The sequence below is a fragment of the Chionomys nivalis genome, chromosome 14 (genome assembly GCF_950005125.1).
Source record: "Chionomys nivalis chromosome 14, mChiNiv1.1, whole genome shotgun sequence".
In the NCBI taxonomy this organism is placed as follows: domain Eukaryota; kingdom Metazoa; phylum Chordata; class Mammalia; order Rodentia; family Cricetidae; genus Chionomys; species Chionomys nivalis.
In genome coordinates, this window is record NC_080099.1 from 21,812,215 (window position 1) to 21,837,619 (window position 25,405).

General features: G+C 39.2%; 1 protein-coding gene across 2 annotated transcripts in view; it reads right to left on the minus strand.

Moving 5' to 3' along the window:
- Wdr7 (WD repeat domain 7) overlaps nt 1-25,405 on the minus strand; it is a 273,057-nt gene that overhangs the window by 96,845 nt on the left and 150,807 nt on the right. For both annotated transcript variants that reach the window (XM_057788617.1, XM_057788616.1), the window contains one exon: nt 22,374-22,595. In XM_057788617.1, the coding sequence (XP_057644600.1) occupies nt 22,374-22,595 (222 nt within the window). The remainder of the gene's footprint in view (nt 1-22,373; nt 22,596-25,405) is intronic.

Here is a 25,405-nt window from a genome sequence, read left to right on the forward strand (position 1 = left end):
TCAGCTTCATTTGGTGCTAAGTCTTTGCTTCACCAAATCTGCCTTCCACCTCCTGCCCAAGCAATAGACAGCTTTATAATACCATCTGTGTGCTTTCTTATTATAATATCTTAATAGTCCTATGTCAGTATTTTGTATTCATTTAATATTTATTTCAGCTTCCTTACTTTGTTCAATTCTCTTATTGTTGTAGAAAACAAAACTTTACAGTGTTCTATTGTTGCATAGTCCATCCACAAAGAAAGACTCTTTTGAGGAAAGAAGCTTGAAAAGAATAACTGCAAGTGAAGCTTTCTCAGCCTTACAGGAAATCAAGTATAATCACCTAAACAAGTCCCTTCAGCGAGGACAAAACTCTGTTTCCTAGCTACGTCCTTTTGGTCAGGAAAGAACCACATACCTTATCCCAGTTTCCAGCTGGAGAAAGTTAGAATGACTGCATTTGATTTCCACTTTCCACACGACATGAATGGTAAACATTTATAATGTCTCATGTAGAATTACCCAGTATCTTCTGAATGAAGGCTAAAAAGACCCTGACCCTTTGCTGAGGAGCTAGTAGCAATTGGTAGTTGCTGGGAAAGGGAGAGTTAGTTTTCTTCAGGGGTGTGGTCCCCGAGAGACTACCCAAGTCCCAGCAGATGGCCTTATACCCATGCATGTGACACTACATTCAGTGTGGGGCCAGGGTGGGAGGTGGAAGGAGGGAGGGAGGGAGAGGAAGAGTGAGAGAGAGAGAGAGAAATTGGGAGAGGAGTGGTGGTGGGATAGGGAAGAAATTGCAGGAGAGCGAACAGGGAGTGGTCTTACTTAAAACAAATTGTATGCATGTATGAAATTCTCAATAAATTATTTTTTAAAGAAAAGGCTATGGAAGACTTCACTACATCAAACTCACACTAATATTGTTATTAAGTTTAGAAGTAATTAAGTAGAAGTGCTAAAACACTTTAAATCCAAAGCTTCTCAAAAGATTGAAACTTTAAAATACATACTATACTAGGGATTGAGAATTAGTATGCAATCAAACTAATTACAATTTAAATAAAAGAACTCAAACACCACAAAGAAGTATTATCTTAAAAAAAAAAAAAGAGGATGATGGGAAGCGAGGAGATGGCTCAGTGGCTGTGTGTTCTGGGACGACAGTTCCCAGCACTGCATCAGGTATCTTACAATCACCTGTAAGTCTAGATCTATACAGATGTCACACACTCACACAGAAACAAACACAGGTAGATACTCATAAAGGAAAGAACATCTTCAAGATTTAACAGGATGTAAGCTAGACCAATAAAAGCTACACAATCTTCATGGCTGATGAGACACTTTCTGTTATTATTTTAAGTAAGGTTTAAATTTGCCTTTTAAATTCACATTGAAAGCAAGCAACTACCACCTAAGGCATTAATAAATACATAAGACCATCAATGACAATGATTTTAATACTTATACGTCAGAAAAATAAACTGCTATTTGCCATGCCAAGAGGGTAACTACATAAGAAAATCTGAAGAATTACGCTACGAGGATTTATATAATTCTGCCTATAAGACACTTGACTCACAGGGAATAATCTGCTGAGCAAAATACGTTCTGTTAATATAGTGACCAGATTCATGCCACTGCGGCATGGATGGAGTTCTAATGACTCATGAGCTTGTCCCCCCGAGAGCCAGTTCTGTTCGTTTGCTGCACAGATGTTAATCTGGGCGCAGGCTTATATGTAACTGATTTGGTACACTCCCAGACCATTGCACAACTGATATGACATTGTTAGGTTGGGTCATGTAAACTGTCACCATTTGGGTCTTTGACTTTCAAGCTGGCAATTACATATAATACAAGCTAATACGTACCGCTTTTCCTAGCCCTTGCCTAGGTTTGGGAAACAGAATAGCGACATGGCTTTTCCATGTGTGTGCACTTAGATGACAGGTGTAAGGGAGATGCAAAACAGAAAAGTAGTTACTTTTCTATCTTAGTTTAGCACTAAAATTATTACATCTTTCGAACATCATATTATGTCTATGTGAACTATATAAATATCGAAAAAGTAAGCTCTATAGTAACCCATATTACCTTGATGGACAATCTGTAGGTTCAGCATTATGACTTCTGGCATGGAAAAGAGTTGAAATGACTTTTTGCATAAAAGTATGCAATACCGCCGTACTTGGGGAGCAACCACATCAATATTTGAAGACTTGTGCTACTGCCCAGAACTCTGCTCTTCCCAGAAGCACAGTGACCTGCTCAATCAAGCCAACTGCTGCATGAGGCAAAGGGAAGGTCACAGAACTGGCACCGGAGACACTGGGAGCAGACTGATCTCATAATATGATGGTCAGCCAGACAAAGCAGAATTTTAAATGGGTTTGGGTTTAATGCATTACCTTCTCTTGGCCAGAAACTCTTTCAGTGCTTAAGAGTCCAAAGAATTCTCTACCTGCCAATATTATTCCCTCTTTAGTACAAAAACATGAGTAAATCCTCTGCTTGCCGCTTTTATTTGTTCCCCATTCCCAGAACGCTGTCCCAGTGAACTGACGACCACAGCTAAAATAGATGGCACCGCAACATTTTACAACACGTAATGGAACGGCGCTGCCTTTTCTGTGCGGGAGAAAATACATCATAATGTCCACTGGGGCCAAGGATAAGGGATTATAGGACCATTTCTCCAGCCTGATAAAATATCCTGTAGCAGGCCATGGCAATTAAGAGGCAAATAAAAGTTAAATATAGAATTTGTGTATCTATTGTACATTATAATCAAAGATTTAATCTTGTTAACAAATCACTAATTATTCCTTATCACTAACATTCTTCTGAAGCAATAGGTGAGGGCTAGGGCTTTGCTAAGGCACAGAGATGCAAAATGAGGATCAACCGTCACCTACCATCATTCATTCATCAGTAAATGCAAACAGGACTAGCTGTGCTTTCTACAGAGTTTATTTTGTCGTTGGCCTGGTTCTTTTCAGTTTAAATTTACTTCTTCCAGTAGCTATAAAAGAGTACTGTAGAGAAAGATATGGAACTATGATAGGAAATTCTTAGGAACAAGGAAGAAACTGGAGAACATTAAAGTTTCATTTATTTATTTATTATGGTGTGTGTGTGTGTGTGTGTACACACACATGTGCCACAGTCTGGAGGTGGAGGTTAGAGAGTAACCCTAGGGTGCTGATTGTCTTCTTTCTGCTCTGCATGAACTACAGACTCTAACTAGGGTTGAAAGGGAAGCACCTTTATCCACAGAACCATCTCATCTCACCATCCCTTCCCCCTCCAACCATTTTAACTCAAAACTCTTTTCTGCATGTGTGGCTTTGTGTTCCTAATGCGGCGAGTGGACAGAGGTGGTGGATGTGTGTGGAGGACAGGGATCAATGGGAGGGGTCTTCTGTAATTGCTCTCTACCTTATTTTTTGAGACAGGGTCTTTCATTACAGCTGAACTCATCAATTAGGCTAGACTCTTTGGTCAGTGAGCTCCACCCAGGGATTTGCTGGTCTCAGTTCCCTCGGTGCTGGGAATACAAACACAAAGTCCTACTCGGTTTTTACATAGGTTTTGAGGAGTCAAGCCAAGTCCTTCTGCTTGTATGGCAGGTGCTTCGCACACTGAGCCATCTCCCCAGCCCCAAGAAAACATTTTTTGGTTGGTCTATCAAATACAGACAATAACATAAACCCTTAATTCAAATCACTTTTATGGAGAATAACATTGGCATTCTAAGGGATCAAGCAGAGAAAAAAATTGTAAGGATAAGCAGGTTCTCAGCTTTATGACTATATTTAGAATTGCAACCGTAAATTATTCCTCCTGGACCAGTTGACACTGTATATCATCTTGCAATGATCCTACAAAGAGAAAAGATGCTTCCCTCCCAGGTGCAGCTCGCCAAAGCTTTGTGAGTTGCAGGTGGTTCCTATAGCAGCTTGACCAGCCTGCGCTGTTCAGCAACAGTGAGCGGCCTCAAAACTGCTCCTGTTCCTACTTCTCCATGAGTGTCTGAACCAGCTCCAAGTTTCTCACGCTCAAGGACCACAGTATGGCACTTCAGTCTGTGCTCTCTGGCCACTTTCTTGATCATTCACAATCTGGGCACTCTCCTTGAAGCCATGGCCTCTTTTAAAAGTCTACCTTACTGTGGTAGAGGGTCTATCCCTATTCTTTCTTCCTTTATTATTTATTTCCCCTTGGTCCTAGAAAGACAAAGGAGAAGATGATACTTTGCACGCACATTGTCTGGGTCCACGAGAGTCTATTTGAAGCCCAGGATAAAGAATGGGTTGTTTCTCTTTGAATTGTTGGCCAGCAGAGTCCCTTAGAGCCCCCCAAAATTACAGGCTACTACCCACTGCTCTTGGGTACTCTGCAGAACTTGACAGTAAGACCCTATTGATGAAGGCATCATATACTTGGAGAAATCAAGTGGGAACTGACCTAGAAGCTTCATCTCTCCTGGCTGGCTTTTACAGAACTAGAAGGTGCTATGCACAGTACTGGAGAGGAAAAGATATCAATCTCACCTACATGTGAACCCTGAGAGCTACAGTAATGACTGGCCTTACAAGACATAGCCATTGATATAATAGTGGCACAAATGTTACCAGAGTAGACAACCATTTTCACATTGGATCTGATGCCCACTTCATGAAATAGAACTTGCCCATCTTCATTATGGTTTGGCTGACTTTGTACTGCCTATTTACAGGACTGCCCTCATCACAAAGTCACGTTCTCCTGGATCATCTGTAAAGAGGTTTAAATGTTTTGTCTTTTCTGTAAAAACTATTAAACTCCAGTGGATTGACTTGGGTGACAATGGGCATGAGAACCTTAATTTTTACTATGTTTTATGAACACTTAATGACCACTAATATGGTTTGACTCTTAAGTGTCCCTCATGGGCTCTTGTCCTGAAGGCTGCACACCCAGCACACAGTACAAGTATGAAAGCTCTAGCATCTAAAGGACGTGGGCCTGATGAACAGGGTGAAGTCACTAGAGACTGGCCTTTAAAAATGAAACCTGAAGGAGACACTAGAGAGTCTCCTCACAGGATCCTTTCACCATGCCTTCACCTGCTATGCTGGACTGAGACGCTCTCAAATCACGAGTTTTCCTAGCAGGTATTTTGTCAGCACCATGAGAAGAATATAAAATAAATTATAGTAAAATGAACCTTACTTACCTTAGTAATTCATTTTGGGGGTACTTTCCTAGCATGTACAGAGTCCTACATTTGAACTGTAGAATTGTTTTATCCACAAATGACCTACATGCTTTCTTTTCAGCTCAGATATCTCATGGGATCAATAAAATACCGTGATTTCTTTGGTATTTCTGTCTGCTGTAATCGCTGACATCTTTTATGCTTCCGTTCTATTCCTGGGGATGGGACCCAAAGCCTTGTGATTGCTAGAACAGTGACTAATCCCAAACTGGTATCTTGTTTGATATTTTATTTCTCAAATTTGAACAACTATTATTTTTACATGAAAATCCAGCTTAAAAAGAAACTGCTGTAAACAATACATAAAAGTATCTAGTAATCCTTCCTACCCCTAATTCTTTGATGGTTTAGTAAGTGGAAACTATCTAACAACTGTGGTTCTTTAACAGTCTTTGAAGAAAAAAAAAATTGTAATTTTCTTTTTGGTATTCTAGGTCTTGTTGGATGTATTCCAAAGTGATACTTCTGTATGATTTCCTATTATGCTAACTAGTGTTGGCCACTTGGGTAATCTTGAATTTCCAAATACACAGCATAAACTTTGAATATTTGTAATTTTATCTTTTATCTTGCTAAATTTGCTGTAACTAAATTTTTATCTAAATAATAGAACTTGGATCAGTGAGATGGCTCAGTGGGTAAAGATACTTGTCTCCAAGTCTGACAACCCAGGTTCAATCCCTGGGACCAGATGATGGAAGAAGACCAGCTCCCCAAAGGTGTCCACTGATCTCCACGCATGTGCCATGCCATGTACATGTGAACACATAAATGTGTGCACACACAAACAAATAAGTATAATACATTTTAAAACAGCTGTGCAGAGAGGTACAAGTCTTTAACCCTAGCCCACAGGAGGCCACCCTGGTCAATATAGCGAGTCCTATGTGTGTCCAACTACATACTAAAACTCTGTCTCAAAATAAATAAATAATGAATGAACAAATTGAAAACCAAACAAGTAAATAAACGAACAAACAAATAAATAGTTCTCACATAGCATTTGTTAGCCAGTATCTATTGTGGCACAATTAAGAATAATTTGGCTTTTAGATCTAGCTTAAACTCCTTAATAAGAAGTTCTGTCAATTATTAAGAGTTCTTATGCAGAAAAGATTCCAGACTTACATAATGTCATGTTTTACTTATGTTGAAATTCACAGTAGGTTTTTCCCTTTTAGTCACATGTATATTTTTAAAATCAGATATATCATACCATAACAATCAATATTAATAGATTATAAACCTTAAAAAAGACCAGCACAGTCATCTCAAATGTCACAGAAAAGCGAAAGTTTAAATTAAGATAAAAACACTCTACGCTCACTCCTTCCATCAGCACTTAGTCATTACTCACTTGACAAAACAGACAATGATCCTTTCTTAGCAGAGCTTCACTATTATAAACAGGCAACTTACATACTGTAGCAGACAACAGCAAGGACTTTGGAAAACACAAACTAACAGGGATTGGATATGAAAAAGACAGTAATAGATTGAAGGATCAAACAACATGGTATGGACCATCTAGGGGTGGGTGGAATCTATGCCGAGGCATAAAGGAAGTGAAGGGGTGAAGCCTGCAGGGATGGGGACAGGGGACAGTTCCAGCAGAAGGAAAACTCAGTGACTTTTGAGAAGGAGCAATGAAGGTGCAGGAACAATGCTGGAAGTAGTAGATCTCAATTTTCACAGGACATTGGATTTTCAAATTAAATTGGACACTGTCAAAATTTCAGCAAGAAGTAAAAGAATCACTATCAAGGATGCTAAGCCAAAACTGCCTACAATGTAGAAAGGCTTGCCAAATATATGAATGAGAAAATAAGGCAGCCAATTACATGCAATGAGAATAAAGGTGGTAAAAAAAAAAAAAAAAAAAAAAAACTGATGAATTCTGGGTATATTTCTAAGGTTCAGCCTAGAAGACTTCCTGATGTAACTGGTTAGAAAGAAAGATGAGAATTCACTATGAATTGGAGAAAATGAAGAAACAAACAAAAGGAAATGCAGCTGTTCCTTCTGGATTGAGACTTTCTCTCCTGGGAGGAGAAGGAAGCCTAAGGACGCTGCAGGGACACTGCGAAGGGGACTCCAGTGAGGCGATCTCAAGAATCACTGTCATCCCGGGTGAGGAAGAACTTTTTGTTAAAGAAGTCACTCATGCTCCTGGAAGTACCCCTCACTCACACTGCTATTAGTAACCCCTAAAACCCACTGCTTCACCCACCTATCTAGATATGGTTGGAATTATTTCTTTGTTCTTTCAATGCCTAATCTTCAGTGAACAGATGTGCTTTTATATTCCCCTAAGAAAAATCATGTAACATCATTGATGGGGACAGATAAACTCATAAAGTAGAAGGGGTTTGCATGGAGCAAAAATCAGGAATGTTTATTACAATTGATATTTAAGGATGTAGAACTTCTAGTTTTCATATGTTAAATGAGGGAGGGGTGCTGCTTTTAGAAATTTCCTTTTGCAGATACACTGTGAATCCTGATCAAATCACGGCTATATTCCAAATCCTGTAACAAGAAGCTGTAATGTATTTTTTAGTTTACAGAAGTCCAATGTTAAGTGGCTTTGAATATTTAGATATATTTTGGATATTTAAAAGAAACTAAATTTATACTATGTTTTATGCTGTGATAATGATAAATGTAAGATCCTGGGGATAAGAAAGGAAAGGTTATGGTTTAATGGTAATGTATTGGTGTGTCAAATTCACAAGGGATCAATTGTCCTAGTTATTTTTTTGTCAATTTGACACAAGTTGTTTGGGAAAAGAAACTTCAGCAGAAAGAAAAAAATGCACGCCATCATATTGTCTGTAGACAAATCTCTAGGGTATTTTCCTTACGAATGATTGACGTGGGAGGAACAGCTCACTAGGAAGAGTGCTACTCCTGGGCAGGGGCCCTGGACTGGATAATAAAGCAGGCTGAGCAAATCATAGGGAGCAAGCCAGAAAGCAACATTCCTCTGTGATCTCTTCCTCAGTTCCTGCCTCTTGTTACTGCTTTCAAGTTCTGCCCTGACTTCTATAAAAATGGACTAAAATAATAATGACCTAAAAGCTAAATAAACCCTTTCCTCCCTAAAGGTTTTTAATTTCATATACACACACACAAATATATAAATGTATGTATATACACACATAAATATGCAGGTGAATGTATGTACATATCTCTAGTTATTATATATAGTTAATATAACTTTCCCTCTATATGTATATAGATGTATATGTATGTATGTATGTATTTTTTTTTTAACTAGGGATAGAGTTTCTAGCCCAGGCTGACCTTGAGCTCCATATGCAGCTAAAAAGTCTGATCTTCAACTTCTTATCCTCTTCCTCCACCTCTGGAACACTGGGATCACAGGCTTGTGACACATACCTAGTTTATAAGGTGCTGAGGATTGAACCTGAGGGATTCATGCATGATAATCAAGTACTTTACCATTTGAGACACCTCGGACAACATGATCATATTTGTAAAGGAGCCATTTCCTATCCTTATTTTACAAATATGTCTAGAAACAATAACACCTAAAATTTTGAAAGAACTTTGTCTCAGGTTGTCTTTCAAAATGCTTTACATATGCTGGTTACTTCACTATTGCAATAACTCTGAAAAATAGGTGTATTATATTTCCTAGTTAAGGAAACTAACCCAGAAAGAACTTAAGGTCATACAGCTACTAAGTGATTAGGAAAAGGTTCAAACCAAAGCAATTTGGTTTCAGAATAATTAATGTATAATAAAAATGGCTGAATTATCTAACTAATTAGCTCAAGTGGTAGTATAAGTGTCATTTATCCATCCTGATTAGTTTCCATTATCTCTTCTCTTTGAAAATCTAACAAAAATGTATAATCTTTACATTAAGATAATTTAATGATCAGAAGAAGTACCATAAAACACTCAATTTAAAATAACTATAAAAGATTCCATATTTTATTGAGTTTTTCTAATCTGGCTATATACCAAAATTATCTATGATGACTTTAAAACTAACACAGGCAGCCAGATGTGGGTTACTCTCCAATAATCCCCAAACTCAGAAGTTAACAGGACAGACTGTAAATATGAGACTAGCTTAGGAAACAGGATAAAAACCTATATATTAAAAGCACCCAGAAGAAAACAACACAGATACCAAAATCTCACTCTTCACTCTATGAGCAAGAGAAACTCCAGAAGGCCCCAAGAACTCCACGGTTAAAAGACCCTAGTTGTGACTTGAGCGCAGTGCCAGAGGGGAGAAGACCTATTGCTTACATTCAGACTAATGGCAATTAGAGCGACATCCAAAATTAGAGAAGGGAGGGAGGTGTTCAAAATAAGGTAAGAGATGAGAAGAGCTGGTAAGGGACATGGAATGCAGAGATACTGCATTAAGGAGAAAAAGAATGCACTGCAGCATGCGTTAAAAGCAAGAGTTAAGGGGCCGGAGAGATGGCTCGGAGGTTAAGAGTATTGCCTGCTCTTCCAAAGGTCCTGAGTTCAATTCCCAGCAACCACATGGTGGCTGACAACCATCTATAATGGGGTCTGGTGCCCTCTTCTGGTCTGCAGGCATACATACAGACAGAATATTGTATACATAATAAATAAATAAATAAATAAATAAATAAATATATTTTTTAAAATAAGCAAGAGTTAAGGTGGGGGGGGGGGTTAAATATGTGATCTCTATGGCCAGAACAGTAGCCCAATAACACAAGCTAATGATTGAATAGTGAGAATATCCATCTTATGCCACTGTCTATCTTTGGGGATACATCTGTGCCTTTTTGTGACTATTGCTAATCTTTTTGTAACTTGCAAGAATCACTATTGACTTTGGCCTACTCTTGCTGATACAGTATTTGAGATGGATGATTGCATGCGTAGCAGTGAGAGAATGCTTGTGCAGTCTCCAGCACCACAAAAGTGTGTGCACGCGCATGTGCACACATGCACACACACACACACAAACACGGATCAGGGATTTATTTGAGATCTAGCTTAGAATTCTAATTTAAATATGTAATAACACTTAGGAAAGAGATTCATTATAAAATCAATCTTAATCCATATTAATACATTCATTTAATATACTCTTCAGGATTAGAAAGAACAGGGAATATTTGGAGGATTATTTTCACAAAGGAGACTATAACAAAACAAATCAAGCAAATGCAGCACCATGGCAATATAAAACTCTGGATACAGATTCACAAACAAAAACCCTTCCTTTGCTAGCTAGCATCTAAGTTTTCACTTGGTAGTACTCTAGTTCATCAAGAGGGATGTAGTTCTATATGGTTTTTTTAAGTTATGGTAACTGAAAAACAATTATTTTAACCTCTCCACCCAGGTAGGTCCTACACATCCTTCTCTAGGGCCTATCTAGGTGAGTATGCATGACCCTCCCCTCTGGAAACTCCCCTAACTCAACAGATCTAGCTCATGGGCCACATCCAGTGCTGCAGCCTATTGCGCCCATCCCTGCCTGCTCCACATCCAATCTCTAGGCTTCCACCAAGACAACCCTGCCTGTCTACAACCATCCTCCTCCCCACCACACCCAACCTCTCTACTCGGCCCGATCTACCCTAACACTCCAAACTTAAATCAGGATGCACATTCTGTTCGCCAGCCCAAGCCCGTGTCCATCCAAATTCATTCATCTAAGTCATTTACACACTCCAGGCCCACCCTCCAGCAACCCTTTCTTCTGCCTCAACCTGCTTTGTTCATATAGGACACAGAAGTAACAAAAAAGGACACAGGTCCAACTCTTATCACAAAAATACAAACCATATGGAATGTCAAGTGTCTTTCCTCCAAACCTACCAGTCATGTGGAAATAAATATTAGAAAATGAAAATAACCTAGATAAACTCCGGGACATAGGATTTAAAAGAACAATCATAAACTTAAAAGAATTCAATATGTTTAAAGAAGGCACAAAGGAACAATTCAATAAAAGGGAAAAGAATTTAAGGAAAATAAATAAATGAGTGATGCCCAAGAAAACACAAACATGAGGTTGATGGAAATGGTAAACACAATCTAGAACTTAAAAACAAAATTCAATAAAGAGATACAAACATTAGAGAGGACTCAAGATGAAATGAATATAGAATGAGAATTCCTATAACTCAACTAGAAAACTCAAAGAAAAGCCTTAGGAGTAGAAAGAACCAAACAGAAGACAGAATATCAGGTCTAGAAGATAAAGTATAGGACCTAGATAAAATAAGGAAAGAACATGAAAACAGGGAAAAAATAAAGGAAAGAAACATACCAAAAATGTAGGACATCATGAAAAGACAAAACCTTCAAATTGTAGGCACAGAAGAGGGAGAAGAATCCCAAGTTAATGGCATAGATCAGATCTTCAACAAAGTTATAAATAAAAGCTTCCACAACCCAAGAAAAGAAAACCCTCACATTGTATCAAACGCCAAGTATGAACAGCAACAATAACCCCCACACCATGCACCACATATAAAAGGAACCCATCAGAATAACAGTTGACTTCTCAATTGAAACTCTGAAAGTCAAAGGATACTGGATCAACGTATTCAAATCCCAAAACACCATGATGCATGATGGCCAACCTAGACTATTAAACCCCATAAAACTACCTGCTATACGTGAAGGATATTTTAATTACTGTTCTATTACTGTGAAGAGATACCCATGACCAAAGCATCCTATGAACTAAAGCATTTAATTAGGGACTTGCTTACAACTTCAGAGGTTGAGTCCATTATTATCATGGTGGGGAGGATGGCAGCATGCAGCCAGGAGCTGGAGGACTAACTGAGACCTATGTCCTGATCTTTGGCAGAGAGAAGGGGTTGGGGAGGGAGGACTTGGCCTGGGCTTGACATGGGCTTTTGACACCTCAAAGCCCAACCCCAATGACACATTTCCTTCAACAAGGTCACACTTAATCCAATAAGGCCACACCTCCTAATCCTTCTAATCCCTTTGAACAGTTCTACTCCCTGATAACCAAGCATTCAAATATATGAGTCTATGGGAACCATTCTTATTTAAACTACCACAAAGAACAAAGAAAAACTTTCCATAATGATATAAAAAGCCTGAAAATCTTCTAGCCAACAAGCCAAACCTTAAAAAAAAAAATACAGGAAGCAATACTTGGGCTGAAGATATGAATGGATATAAACAAGATATTCTAGAATAAAAGCAAAGCCATAATTACTAAAACATGAAATATCATTAAGAACTCTAACAAGACCATCAAATTAACATACTCATTTCAAAAATAACTTTAAATTTAATAGCCTCAAAAGGGCTAGGTTGGAGGAGCAAAAGAATGGAGAATAGCAAGGCACACATGATTTGACAGAGGAAAGAGGAAAAGCTGGAGGCCTCTAATTAGAAAGGGGGAGAGTGATGAATACAGAAGGAGGAGAGAGGAGGTTAAGGTAACAGTAAGGATATTTGAAAAGTATCCTTTACTTGAAAAAACCATATTAATGAGTATGTAATACCTAATAAGACCAAGTAATTTATATATATATATATAAATTATATATATATATATATATATATATATATATATATATATATATATAATGGCTCTATGAATAAATAGTTTAAATGAAGCTTTCCCATTTCAGCTGACAATGTTCCCTCCCCTCGGCACCAAAGACCATCTAACAAAGTCCAGCACCAGGCATAGGAAGCCCTCTTTTGAGTTGTTGGCCAAGTTTTTCCAAAATACTTGCAACACGTTACAGGCTATTGCTATTGCACTTGGTTGTCCTCTAGAGGTAAAGGCAAGTCCGTATTATCAAAGACAATGCACTTCAGAAAATGGGCCTGGAGTCCCTGAGCTGGTACTGACCTGAAAACCTTCTCCCTAAGGACTAGTTTTCATTATAAAAATGAAAACTGCATTATAGATTCCAAAGGAGTAAAGCAACCAACAGTCCTACCCAGTTGTGATAACTATGAATCATAATGAAGACTAGCATGGCATGATAACCCCAAGGGTGCAGTAGCAGCATACATATCCTAGTGGCTCTCTAAATGGATATAAGAGCTGCTCAATATGAGGGAAATCACGGCAGGTACTAGAAAGCTAGTCAACTAACTGGGGCTAGTGATGTCAGGGATTTTGGAAGAGAACATACAACTATCACTATACTAAACAAGCACAATCCCTAACTACAGTCTAAATATTTGTCCTCATACAGAGATAAGCAAAGAAGGGTAGTCCTTACCCCTCAAACAATTACCAAAACCCTCTCTGCAATTGTCAGAGACAATTACAGAAAATCATAACCAGCCAAAATGCAGAAATATAGAGTCCAGTACCAAAGGATATATCTACATTGGGGATTATTGTGGAAGAGGGGGCAGAAAGACTGTAAGAGCCAGAGGAACAGGGAGTTCGAAGTGAGATTGTGTCTCCTAGAAATGTTAGAAGCCATATCCATTAAGTCTCTCCCACATGACTACCTAAACACATACTGAACAAGGTCAAAAACAACAGGCATGCTAATGTGGACTGAAGAAAGCACGGATAGACTCAACAATACACAAAGAACTATAGGTGACTAAGGAATGAAACTAAGGAATGCTGAGAGGAAGAGCCCACCAATGGATTATCTAAAACCAAATGGTCAGCCCTGAAAACATGCATACAAGTAATATTATATAGACTAAACAAGTTATACTTAGGGATATATTTGTGTGTGTGTGTGTGTATGCATGCATATAGCAACAATTAGTGACCAAATGTAGAGAAAAAAATGACTTTTCCTAATCTAAGTTTTCACAGCAAGGATAAAAGCCACTTTTAAGGTACATAGATGTGTGTAGGTTTTATATATTTCTGTATCCTATCAGTGCCAGTACCTCCCTAAGTGAGATTTAGGCAGCCTGGTATTCACTGAACGCCCTCAATTTTTGCACCAACACATCTAAGTTTTGCTTATTTGTAACTGAGAAAAGCTGTGTGAAATGGAAAAAAAGACACCAAATTAGAGTTTGAACACAGGTGTTCTAGTCTGTTCGACATTTTAGTGTTGAAAGATTAACCCCCTATGGGAGGGAGGAAGGAGTAATTCCTCTCTCAGATATTATACATTATCATACAAAAAGCCTAGTGCCAGGTATGGGTCAGTGGTATCCTACAGACCCCTCCCCCAAATAGGCTACTACTATTTTTTCTAGGTTATCTTCCATAATCTGATGGTAAGACTCTATAACTGAGAACACAAATTCAATCATAAAACAGAGAATCAAGTGGGCATTCCCCTGAAAACTCCATGCAAGCTACTGGGAAGAAAAGAAGCCAAAGGCGTTATCCAGCGGAGAGCTCTGTGAGCTATAATAACAACTGGTCTGGCAAGATATGCCTATTGGTGCAATTGTAGCACAGATGTTATGGGCATAACTAACTGCTTTCTGGTGAGATTTTAGTCCTACTCCTCAAGACAGAATTCATACCTGGTACTATTAAGTGGGCCAAGAAACAGTGACTGGGTAGGTCATAAGCCCTAGGGAAGAACCTGTTCCAATTTTTTTTGTTGTTTAATAAATGTAATATTAAAATGTTCCATAAAAGCTTGTCTTATACCCATATATTAGTGTGGAAATCAACCCTCATAAGAAAAGCTTTTTTTCTACAGTAGATGATGGATACAGAGACACGCAATTGGTCAACATACAGAGACTAAGAGACTGCAGTGCCCAGCATTACATGGGAGATCTACATGGCATCCCTCCTTGGAAGATTCAGGGACCATAGGGGAAGAAGCATCAGAGAGATGATGAGTACAAGGGAGTAGAGGGATGCTGTAAACAGTGTGAACAGTGTTTACTGGACATGACAGAGTCGTTGCACAAATGAATTTAGGGACACTTCACATACAAGACGTATACAAAATCAAGTCAATCCAACCTTAGCATGGATGGGGGAGGGGTTCCCAAGCTCCACCACTCCTAGTTGAGCAGTTATTGGCAACTGGTGCCCTTGAGAGGCTGTCCATGTTTCAGGAGATGGTCCTGCATCATGCACTTGAAAGGATAACAGATTAAAGCAGCAGATGCGCAGTGTGGAGCGAGACGCCCGGCAAAGAGGAAGCACTCAGAATCCATCAGTAGGTAATGTGCTTCATACCATGTCAGTTGAGAATGAAAAATGCCTACCTTAAAGTATACCAAGAAATATTTATAGTGTTGGAATTAAAAGGTTCACTGCTCTAATCATTGCTGTTATAAAAAGGGAAACTAGAGTACATGCAAGACTATAATATAATGCAGTAGAATCTGCTCCCAGGACTGAGGACTCACTTCTGCAAAGTGCTGAGGATATTAGCAGTTCCCACGTCGTAGTCCCACTGCAGGGTTTGCACCGAGGAAAGCAGCCTTATGTCACATCCTCTTCTCAGAGCACCTATGGTTCAATGACTAAGCGGCATAAGTAACTAAAGTTGAGCCCTGTGCCATAGTAGAAGGAAGTCTAAAGGGTCACCCAGTCCCAGGGTTCCCTAAGATCAGCAAAGGCTTTCTTTGCAACTGAAGCTCAGCTCGATGTCTCCCCTAGTCTATTCTCCTTCTTTCCCTCCCTTCAAGCTATTGATCTTGGGAATAGTCCTGGTCACAAATCAACTTTTGAGTCTGCCGCCTAGGGAAATGACTTATGACACCTGCCCAAAGTAAAGAATCCAATGAGAGATCAAAACGATTTACTACAGATGTGCCAGCATATTTCTACAATTACAAAATGAACAGAGGAGACCAAAAACAAATGGAGCAAAAACTCTACAGGGTAATACCATAAATAATATTCTAAAATAGTCTAAAGCCTCAGTTGTGAATGAGAGGAGGAGGGAGAGAAGAGGAAGAGGAGGAGGAGAGAAGAAGAAAGAGAAAGAGGAGGAGGAGAAGATGGAGGAGAAGGAGGAAGAAGGTTCTCCACTGAATTAATTTTATATAAAACAAGAGGGAATTCACCATCACAAGGAGAGAAGAGTAGGAGAAGATGGAGGTGAACTTTCAAGGATGCTTGATGCCTGGAAGCAGACTCATTGGGTCAAAGACAACATTAAAGCGAAACCAGGTCCCCTCACTTATTCTAAAGAGTATATTGCAACCAAGAAGGAAGTAAATTGCTCAGGGGTTTAAGGTAACAGTGTAACCTAATCTAGGCCTCTTATTAATTTTAGAGTTGTTCCAGCTTTTTTCAATATTATTTCAATAAATATGAGCTATAAAATCAAGATATGAGTTCTCATGCATACTGCTGTCACTGCCATTAAATACTCCAATTGTCTCAAAAACTAAGACAAAATAAAATGTTTCTTCTCTAAGTTGCATTGGCTACAGTGTTTTATTATAGCAAAAGAAAATAACTAATACAATTAGTAATTAAAGTTCATCAAACATTGCATCCTAATGGCTTTATCTTAAAATAACACTTATTACTCATTCAATAAGAGACCAAATAGAATAGATATTTAATGGTAGCAATGCATCCTAAATGCCAATATAACAAAAAAGCAAGAGATAATAGGAAGATAGCATTAAGTAGATTAATATTATGCATGACTGATTGAAAGAAGCTAAACAAGATACAGGACATTTAGAGATCTGTTTCCAAACAGCAGAACAAGACTTAAAATGACAAATTTAATCAAGATCTCCAATTTGAAAAATATAGGTCTCAAAAATCATTTGTTATTGTAGGATAGTCCATCCCCCAATGAACACAAGATCTTTGAACAAAATATAGGGTCATGTTGTAGAAGATAAAAGCAAGTCTATGATTATTTTTAAAATATTACATATCTGGGTTGGGAAGGTAGCTTAGTTTGTAAATTGCTTGCTTTGCAAGCCTGAGGACCTGTTAAGGCTCCAGAATATAAATTCAAAAGAGCCAGACATGGAGATATGTGCTTGTAATCCCAATTCTGGGGAGGTACAGATGAACAGCTATCCGTGGCTCACTGGCACCAGCCCAGACTACCTGTTGAGTTCCAGGCCAGTGAAAGCCTTATCTCAAAAAAATTATTTAAATGCAGATATTCCCTGAGAAATGATACTCAACAATGTCTTCTAGATTTCATATGTATGCACAGACATATGTACATTGATCCACAAACAGGTACACCCACATGAAATGCAAGCACACACACAAATACTGCTAAGTTAAAATTATATAAGGTGAATCTAATTTTAAAAAATTAGGAAAAGCATTTTAGAGTTAGTTCTAGTTCATGATTTAATCTGACATAGAGCTTCTTGCTAGAAAACTCCGAAAAATCTATCATTTTCTGTTAATGCAATATTTATAATTACAAATGGGTAAAGAAACGGAATCTTCGTCTCTTCCCATATCCAAAGTTCTCAGAGTAACCCTGGTCCTAAAACACTTAGATTGTTAAAACGTCTAGGTAACTTTTATTTGCCATCCTAGGGACAGAGAAGGACGGATACTGGAACTGTCCATACAACAGCATACTCCAGTCCATGGTTTCCTTCAAGCTGGAAAGATACTTTGAGACCCACATAGATACGGGTCTAGAACCTCTGCTCTAGAGAGCCCTGACTAACACAGATGGTCGTACGAGAGCAAGCAGAAATATGAAGATGTTTTCAGTATCTGGAACAAACTTCCTAATATGCAATCAGCTACAGTTACTAAAGCTCTTCTAGAAGCATGAAGAGCACTAAAACTTCATGGTGGGAACTGTTTAAAGAATTTATCAAGATAAATATATCTGATTATTCTGATTTACCTGTTGTGAAGAGCAAGGAATTTAGTGACTTTATAATAACACTTTTTGACAATTTGTGGAAAAATATGGAAAATAATGATGCCAACTGGTTGCTTCTAGCATCTCTCAAAAGAATGAGCTCAGCACGTAAGGGAAACACTCTTCCACTTATGGTGGGAGTGTAAACTTGTACAGTCACTTTGGAAATCAGTATGGTGGTGTCTCAGAAAATTGGAAATCAATTTACCTCAATACCCAGCATTACCACTTTTGGCCATATACCCAAAGGATGCTCAATCATACCACAAGGACACTTGCTCAAATATTTTCATAGCAGCAATATTTGTAATAGCCAGAATCTGAAAACAACCTAGATGCACCTCAACTGAAGACTGGATAGAGAAAATATGATATATTTACATAATAGAGTATTACTCCACTTTAAAAAAAAAAAAGAATGGATGAACTAGGAAAAAACATCCTGAGTGAGGTAACCCAGACCCAGACAGAGAAACACAGTCTGTACTCTAAGTGGATACTAGATGTAAAGTACAGGATAACCATGCAACAATCCACAGCCCCAGAGAAGCCAGGTACTAAGGAGGACCCTAAGAGACATGCAAAGCTCACCCTGGGAAGGGAAAATAGATGAGACCTCCTGGGTAAATTTGGGGTGCTAGAGGGAGGGGAAGGAAGATGAAAACTTGAGGAAACTGGATGGTCCAGTTGGGGAAAGGATGGAGTAGGAGAGCAATGAAAGAGATATATTGATTGAGGGAGCCATTGTGGGGTTAGGAAGAAACCTGGCATTAGGGAAATTCCCCCAGAATCCACATGGATGACCCCAGCTAAGATTCCTAGCAATAGTGGAGAGGTGTCTGACCTGCCCTCTCCTGTAATCAGATTGGTGGCTACTCTAATTGTCACAATAGAACCTTCATCCAGTAATTGATGGAAGCAGATGCAGAGATTCACAGCTAAGCAGTGGGCCAAGCTCCTAGAGTCCAGTCAAAGAGAGGGAGGAGGGATTATATGAGGAAGGGGGGTCAAGATCATGACGGGGAAACCCACAGAAACAGCTGTGGTCCCTGTGATAGCTAATGGATTCTAGACTGACAGCTGGGGAGCCTGAATGGGACTGAACTAGGCAACTAGGCCCTCTACATGTGGGTAACAGTTATGTGGCTTGGCCTGTTTGTGGGGCCCCTGGTAGTGGCATGAGGACCAATTTCTGGGGCATGAGCTGGCTTTTCAGAGCCCAGTCCCTATGGTGGGATGGCCTGATCAGCCTTGATGCAGGGGGCGGGGGGAAAGAGCTTGGTCCTACCAGAACTTAATGTGCCAGATTTCATTAACTCCCCATGGGAGGGCTTGCTCTTTCTGAGGGGTGGCTGGAGGGTTGGGGGGAGAAGGTAAAAGAAGCTGGAGGAGGGGAGGAAAAGGGAACTATGGCTAATATGTAAAATGAAAAAAAAATGAGCTCCACAATAAAATGAACCACGGCTAGCACCACAGGATGTATTGACAAGGGAAAAGAATGAACTCGGTGGCACAAATGACGGGCTCCAGACATGCAGTCTAAAGGTTTCCAAGAATCTTCTCTTGGTAGTCGCACAGCTCAGTTGACCAGGAGAAGACTAGGGTCCGGGTTACTGGTGATTCTGCCTACTGTGCAGGCAATACTCAGAGTAGAGAACTGCAGAATTACAACTCCATTCTGGAAAAGCTACATTAAAGGCAGAAGTGAAAGGCCATTGTTGGAATAGCCAGTTCACAGCATGCAAGCCATTCTGATAAATTTCTTTTTAATATACATTTTAACATATATTATATTAATAAATCAAGTCTTTCCTTCTTTCAGTTCTGTTCCTCTAAAGAACTCTGCCTAATAGAAACATCTTTTAAAATTCCTTCTTAAATCATCAAAGCTTCTTTGGGGAAAAAAAATGCCCATTTCTATTCCTCCACAACTTTTTAAGACCTCCCTTTCTCCATACTGTTCCTCTTTCCTAGTTAGAGTCCTACAGCTTGCAACTGGTTTATTACATTTAAAGTAAGATGTGTGGAAGCAGATGCATGAATCCAAGAATTGTGTACTGACAAATCACAGGTGGAAAAGCAACACTGCATAGCAGTGGAAATCTTGAAATTCTGAATAATGAGCTATAAATTAATCCATGGAGCAACTAACCAATGGGTTAGATGAAATCAATCGGCAATCCACTAGTTGATGATGTGTCTGCACTGAGGTAGACATTCAGGCTGTGGGGAAATGGTCAATACAAAGGGTTAGGAATGAGGAATTACAAAACATGTTGGACATAATTAGTCTCTTCTAAGCATGTAACCATGACAGCATGTTAAGAAATCCTAAGGGAGGCTTTAAAAGATGGATATAAAAGATGTTTTAGTTTGGTGTTTTGAGATAGGTTTTCTGTACAGAGACCAGGCTGTGTACAGAATGATTCCATAGTACAGTCGAGCCTTCAACTCAAAAACCTATTGTCTCAGCCAGTCCAGAGCAAATACTTTTAAGACACAAACAGTTAAAAATAATCGTAATCATTTATAAACACTAAGTTTACCAATGATCTCCTATTCAAAAGCTGGATGGCCCCGACAGGAGAAAACAGGTCTGCATAAGGGTTTATGAATGGAAAGCAGGGCCCTCTAAGAACAATGCACTCAATATAGAAAGAAAGCCAAGCAGGCTAGAACTGAAGACAGGGTGGAAGTATGCCATGCTTTGCAGAGAGGTAATGCAGTAGATCCAGGTGGAGAATAGAAAAGACATGAGGTTCCAGATTACAAGAAGCTTGATTTCAGGCTTACTTCTCACTGCTTTCTGGCTGAGCCACCATGAAGAAGTCTTAGTTCTATTTAGAAGATCAAAAGAAGGTCGTAGGAAAAAAGAAGCTTTTCTTTTTCTTAAGTGATACTACTATTACATGGTGCACACTCATCATACAGACCTCTTCTTCTGGGACCACATGATGGCCAAAGCATGAGCTCCAGAAACAATGAACAATGCTGAAATAAGAAATACTATTTGCTGAGGTATGAGTTCACCGGGCTAACAAAGCCTGCCTGCATGTCCCTACCTTTGAGAAATGGAGGGGACAGAGACGTCGAGTTACGGGATTAATTATGAGGACTAAGTTTATGAATATAAAAAAACTTAAAAAGTACCAATGAGTTGCTTTATTGGGGATGGTATGGTTTCTCTCTAATCTCAGTGTCAATAGGAGTCGAGAAGCTATCAGCAGTCAGTGTCTGTTTGTTGAATTTGAAATCTTGAAGGTGCAGAGCTGCAGCTCAGTCTATAGACCTGTATTCGCAATGACAGCAATGAATGGGGCATTTCAGTGGTACAACAAAAGCAGGAAGCAAAGTCCCAGTGAAGCTCTCCACTGTGGCGGTTATCAAAGCACCATCTATCTTTTTCCTCTGCATAAAGGTCAAACTCCCATAGTGTTTAATCTTGTGGAGGCTGGAGAGATGGCTCAGTGGTTAAGAGCACTGCTGCTCTACCAGAGGAACTGAGTTCGGTTCCCAGCATCGACATCCGGGCCTCACAACTGCTCCAGGGGATCCAATACCCTTTCTTGCTTCGACGGAACTTCTCACACACATATATACATACACGCACAAATACACATATATACATGACTTAAAAATAAATGAACAGGGCTAGAGAGATGGTTCAGTGGTTAAGAGTGTTTGCTGCTCCATCAGAGAAACTGAGTTTGGTTCCCAGTACCCATACCAGGTAGTTCACCCACCACCTCTAATTCCAGCTCCAGGGGTATCTGATGCTTCTTGCCTCCACAGGCACAGCCACCCTACACACACAGGTGCACATGCCTTATCTGTCACACATACACGTATTTAAAAATAATTGATGTTTAAAAATAAAGAACATATAATATGATCAGTAGGATTATATGTTTGCCTTAATTTAGAAGGGGTTGATGACAAACTCTTTAGCCCCAGCAGATCTTTATAAGTTCCAGGCTAGCCAGGGTTACATAGTAAGACCTTATTTCAATAAATACGATAAATAAAAAGACGTCCCAACTCACTAAAACTGCTTTTTTGACAAGGTAAAAATACTCTGGTCTTATCTGAAGGACTTCCAACATCAAAGTACAAAACACCTTAGACCATTCATTTTGCCCCAGCACTGAGAGGTGGAAGCAGCTGTACAATGCAAGACCCATGAGAGCTAACTCCAATATTGACATAGTTTTAAACTGTTACTGGATTTTTTTTTTAATTACAGAGGTCATTCACGTTTTTTTCTGTTCTGTAAGCAAAGAATCTTACAAATCAAGGCGATCGGCATCAGAAATCTGAAAACTCACAAGTATGTCTGGCCAGTGAGTAGTTGGAGCCCCCGCTAGTCAAACCAAACCCTTCAGGAATCTGACTGGAGCTCCGAGGTCTGGTCAGCAGTTTCGGTGGCTCAATTTCAGCTCCGAACTCTGCTCCGATCACTCCCAGGAGGACGATAGCAGTGGCCTGCTTCCTTCTTTCTTCGTAAGATGTGGAAATTTTTTTCATTTGTGGGACACTTGATAAGCAACCTGAAAACCAAAATATAGGAATGCAAGTTAAAAGAATATTGAAACAAAAAGTATGTGTGGTCAGAAGAACATTCAACATTACACACTTCAGAAAGAATAGTTATTTTCAAAAAATGGCACTAGGGCACAAGGTGGGGCAATAAAAAATGTGTCACCAAACCAAGAGATGGAAACACCTTGCTAATAGCCCTAACTCTTTAGAGGTTTAGTCCTTAAAATATACCCAGAACTTTTCTGTTATTTCCCCTTTTCCTACCCTGTGTAATTATACGTGTTCATCTCAGATCATATGTAGGCTGTTTTTTTATCATGAGCCGCCCCCAGTGTTAGAAAATGACTTTGTAACTTCTAAGGCCATGAAAAAAAATCACATCTCATTTCTTGCATCTCCTAAAAAAACTGCAGTCTTGAATGTTTAAAAATATTTAATACTAAGAAACATTTTCCGAGCTACACTACTACATACATTTCCCCACTTCACGGCAATTTTCTGTTTCCAAAGTCAGAAGGAATATTTACTAGAAATATTAACAGGTCCGAAAGCAGAAGAAAGAATGTATAAGCTTCACAGCACTAAAGAGAAGAAACATCAGTAGTCACTTCGCCTGTGTTTGAAAGGGCCGTCATTCTAGACGTCATATTTAGCAGCGTGATAACCTAGATCTCGGTGCATTCACTGAAAAATCACCCTTATTTACGTACTTAAGGGACAGGAGGAGTAAGGGCACAGTGCGACTGCATCTAGAATCCTCTTCTGTAGTACACAGTAGTCTGGCAGAGGAAACAACCTGCTCCCCTCCCCCATGCTCAGCAGGAGCATGCTCCACAACAATAGTTCAAAGGAAAGCTCTATTCCGCAGTTGCACTGATTGTTCTGTCAGCTGACCTCTGCAGAAGGGAATTGCTAACTGCTGCCTTGCTCCTTAGCTGACAAATGAATGATCGCAGCTCCATCTATTTTCACTATGGCTGCCTCTAGCCCAGGTGCTCAGACAGAGAGCCCGGTGTGACATCTTAGATCAAGATGAATTGGCACAAACTCCTGATCCAAGATTGTTTTATACCATTTAATTTAGTTTCTTCCCCTGCTTGGATGAGCACAGCTCTGGTTATGGATTTCTATTCTAATGTACTGAAGCAGGCCCTGAAAGAAGCCGATGAAGCAGCTGCTAGAGCAAGGGACTGCAGGGATACTGATCAATAGGCAAGGCATTGACCCCAGCCGCTCAGCCTCGGCAGCACCAGGCTGGAGGGGGAGGGGCACAGCAGTACACATGGTCAGCTTCCAGGAGGAAATTAAACAAGGGGCACTCTTTCCACTCTCACCCTGGCCCCCACCTTCACTATGTTCCTTCTGTTTAATTGCCTCAATCGTGTCTTAACTCCCACCCCTAGGGAAGGAATTAAGACTTTACACGAGTTCAATTTAATACTTTCTATCAGTCACTTATGCATTTTATCCCTTAAACTAACAGTAAGTATTGTAACAGGTGCCCTCTGCTAAGGGGCCAAAATCCAAAATTTTCATTACATCACTTGGTGTAATTTGAGTTTGGCATGTACCTGAGCTCATAGTAACATTGTCACACTACTGGTGCTGAAATTTGATGATAAGCACCCAGATGTAAAAAGATAGATCTTTATAAACAAGGAAAAAAAAAGAAGAGACAGGAACTGATGAGTGATGGCGGCATAAGGTGCCGGATGCATCCCTGGGACTGCACTAAAAAGAACAGCACGCCCTCATTTCGTTCCTCAGATTTGGAAATGTCTTTCCTTTATTGGCCTGACCTGGATTTTCTGGTAAAAAAGAAATAATGTGCTAATTAGCTGCAATACTGCCCTATAAGTAAAACTGTCAATCAATAGGGAGATTTGAAGATATTAAAAATAATTCTCTAAAAGTAAGTCTTCCTACAGTTTCATGAAAATCCAGTATTTCTTTTTTTCCCACAGAGACATGGCTCCATTTAATCATGCTAACGGGTGACATAGAGATCCATTTTCTTGACAGGACGGTTGATCACCCTATCACAGTAAGAAAATTAATACCTTCAACTAGCTTGTACAGAAAATAGAAGGAACTGAATGGTGAGGGACATAAATGTCTTATATTGAAGTTGCGAACAGAAAGCACATTCTGCGTGAACATGATGTTTCCTTAGGATTGGGTTACTCTGAACACAACATGAGGTTTTGATTTTATTAAAACAACCATTTAATTCATAGGGTTTCTGAAAGTACATAATTGTCTTTAGACTTAGCATAATTGAGTTCAGATTTACAGGAAGAGGAATAAACACTTTGCTTACAGCTTAACTAGAGCACAGGTAAAATATTTGAGAAGTTTAAGCTATTAAAAGGGCTGTGAGATATTGATTACTTCATTTAAAAAGCAGTCAGAGAGTGCAACTGAGAGGTCAAGATAAATTTAACAATTTGAAGCACTTTACTAAATAACTCTAAAGATCATGTTAATTGGCTTTGTGCAGTTCTGGGGTAAAATTAATTTTATCCTAGCTTACAATAAAAGGATTAAAAGACATATTAAGTTCTTCAGCTTTAACTGGAATAGGAATCAATGGATTTGAATTAAAGCTAAAGGCGGTTTTATGAGAGATGGACTACCAGCAGATACTTTATATCTGCAATTAGCCATATATTGATAGAAGGTTGTTATTGTATTAGGTATTAAAACCGTAGCGAAGTAGATACCACCAATTTACTACTCTGATAAAAATACTCTAAGAACTCTGTGGTTTGAGCAGAGAAAACTGTTTTTAAGTCATTGATCCTTTGTTTAGGACTGA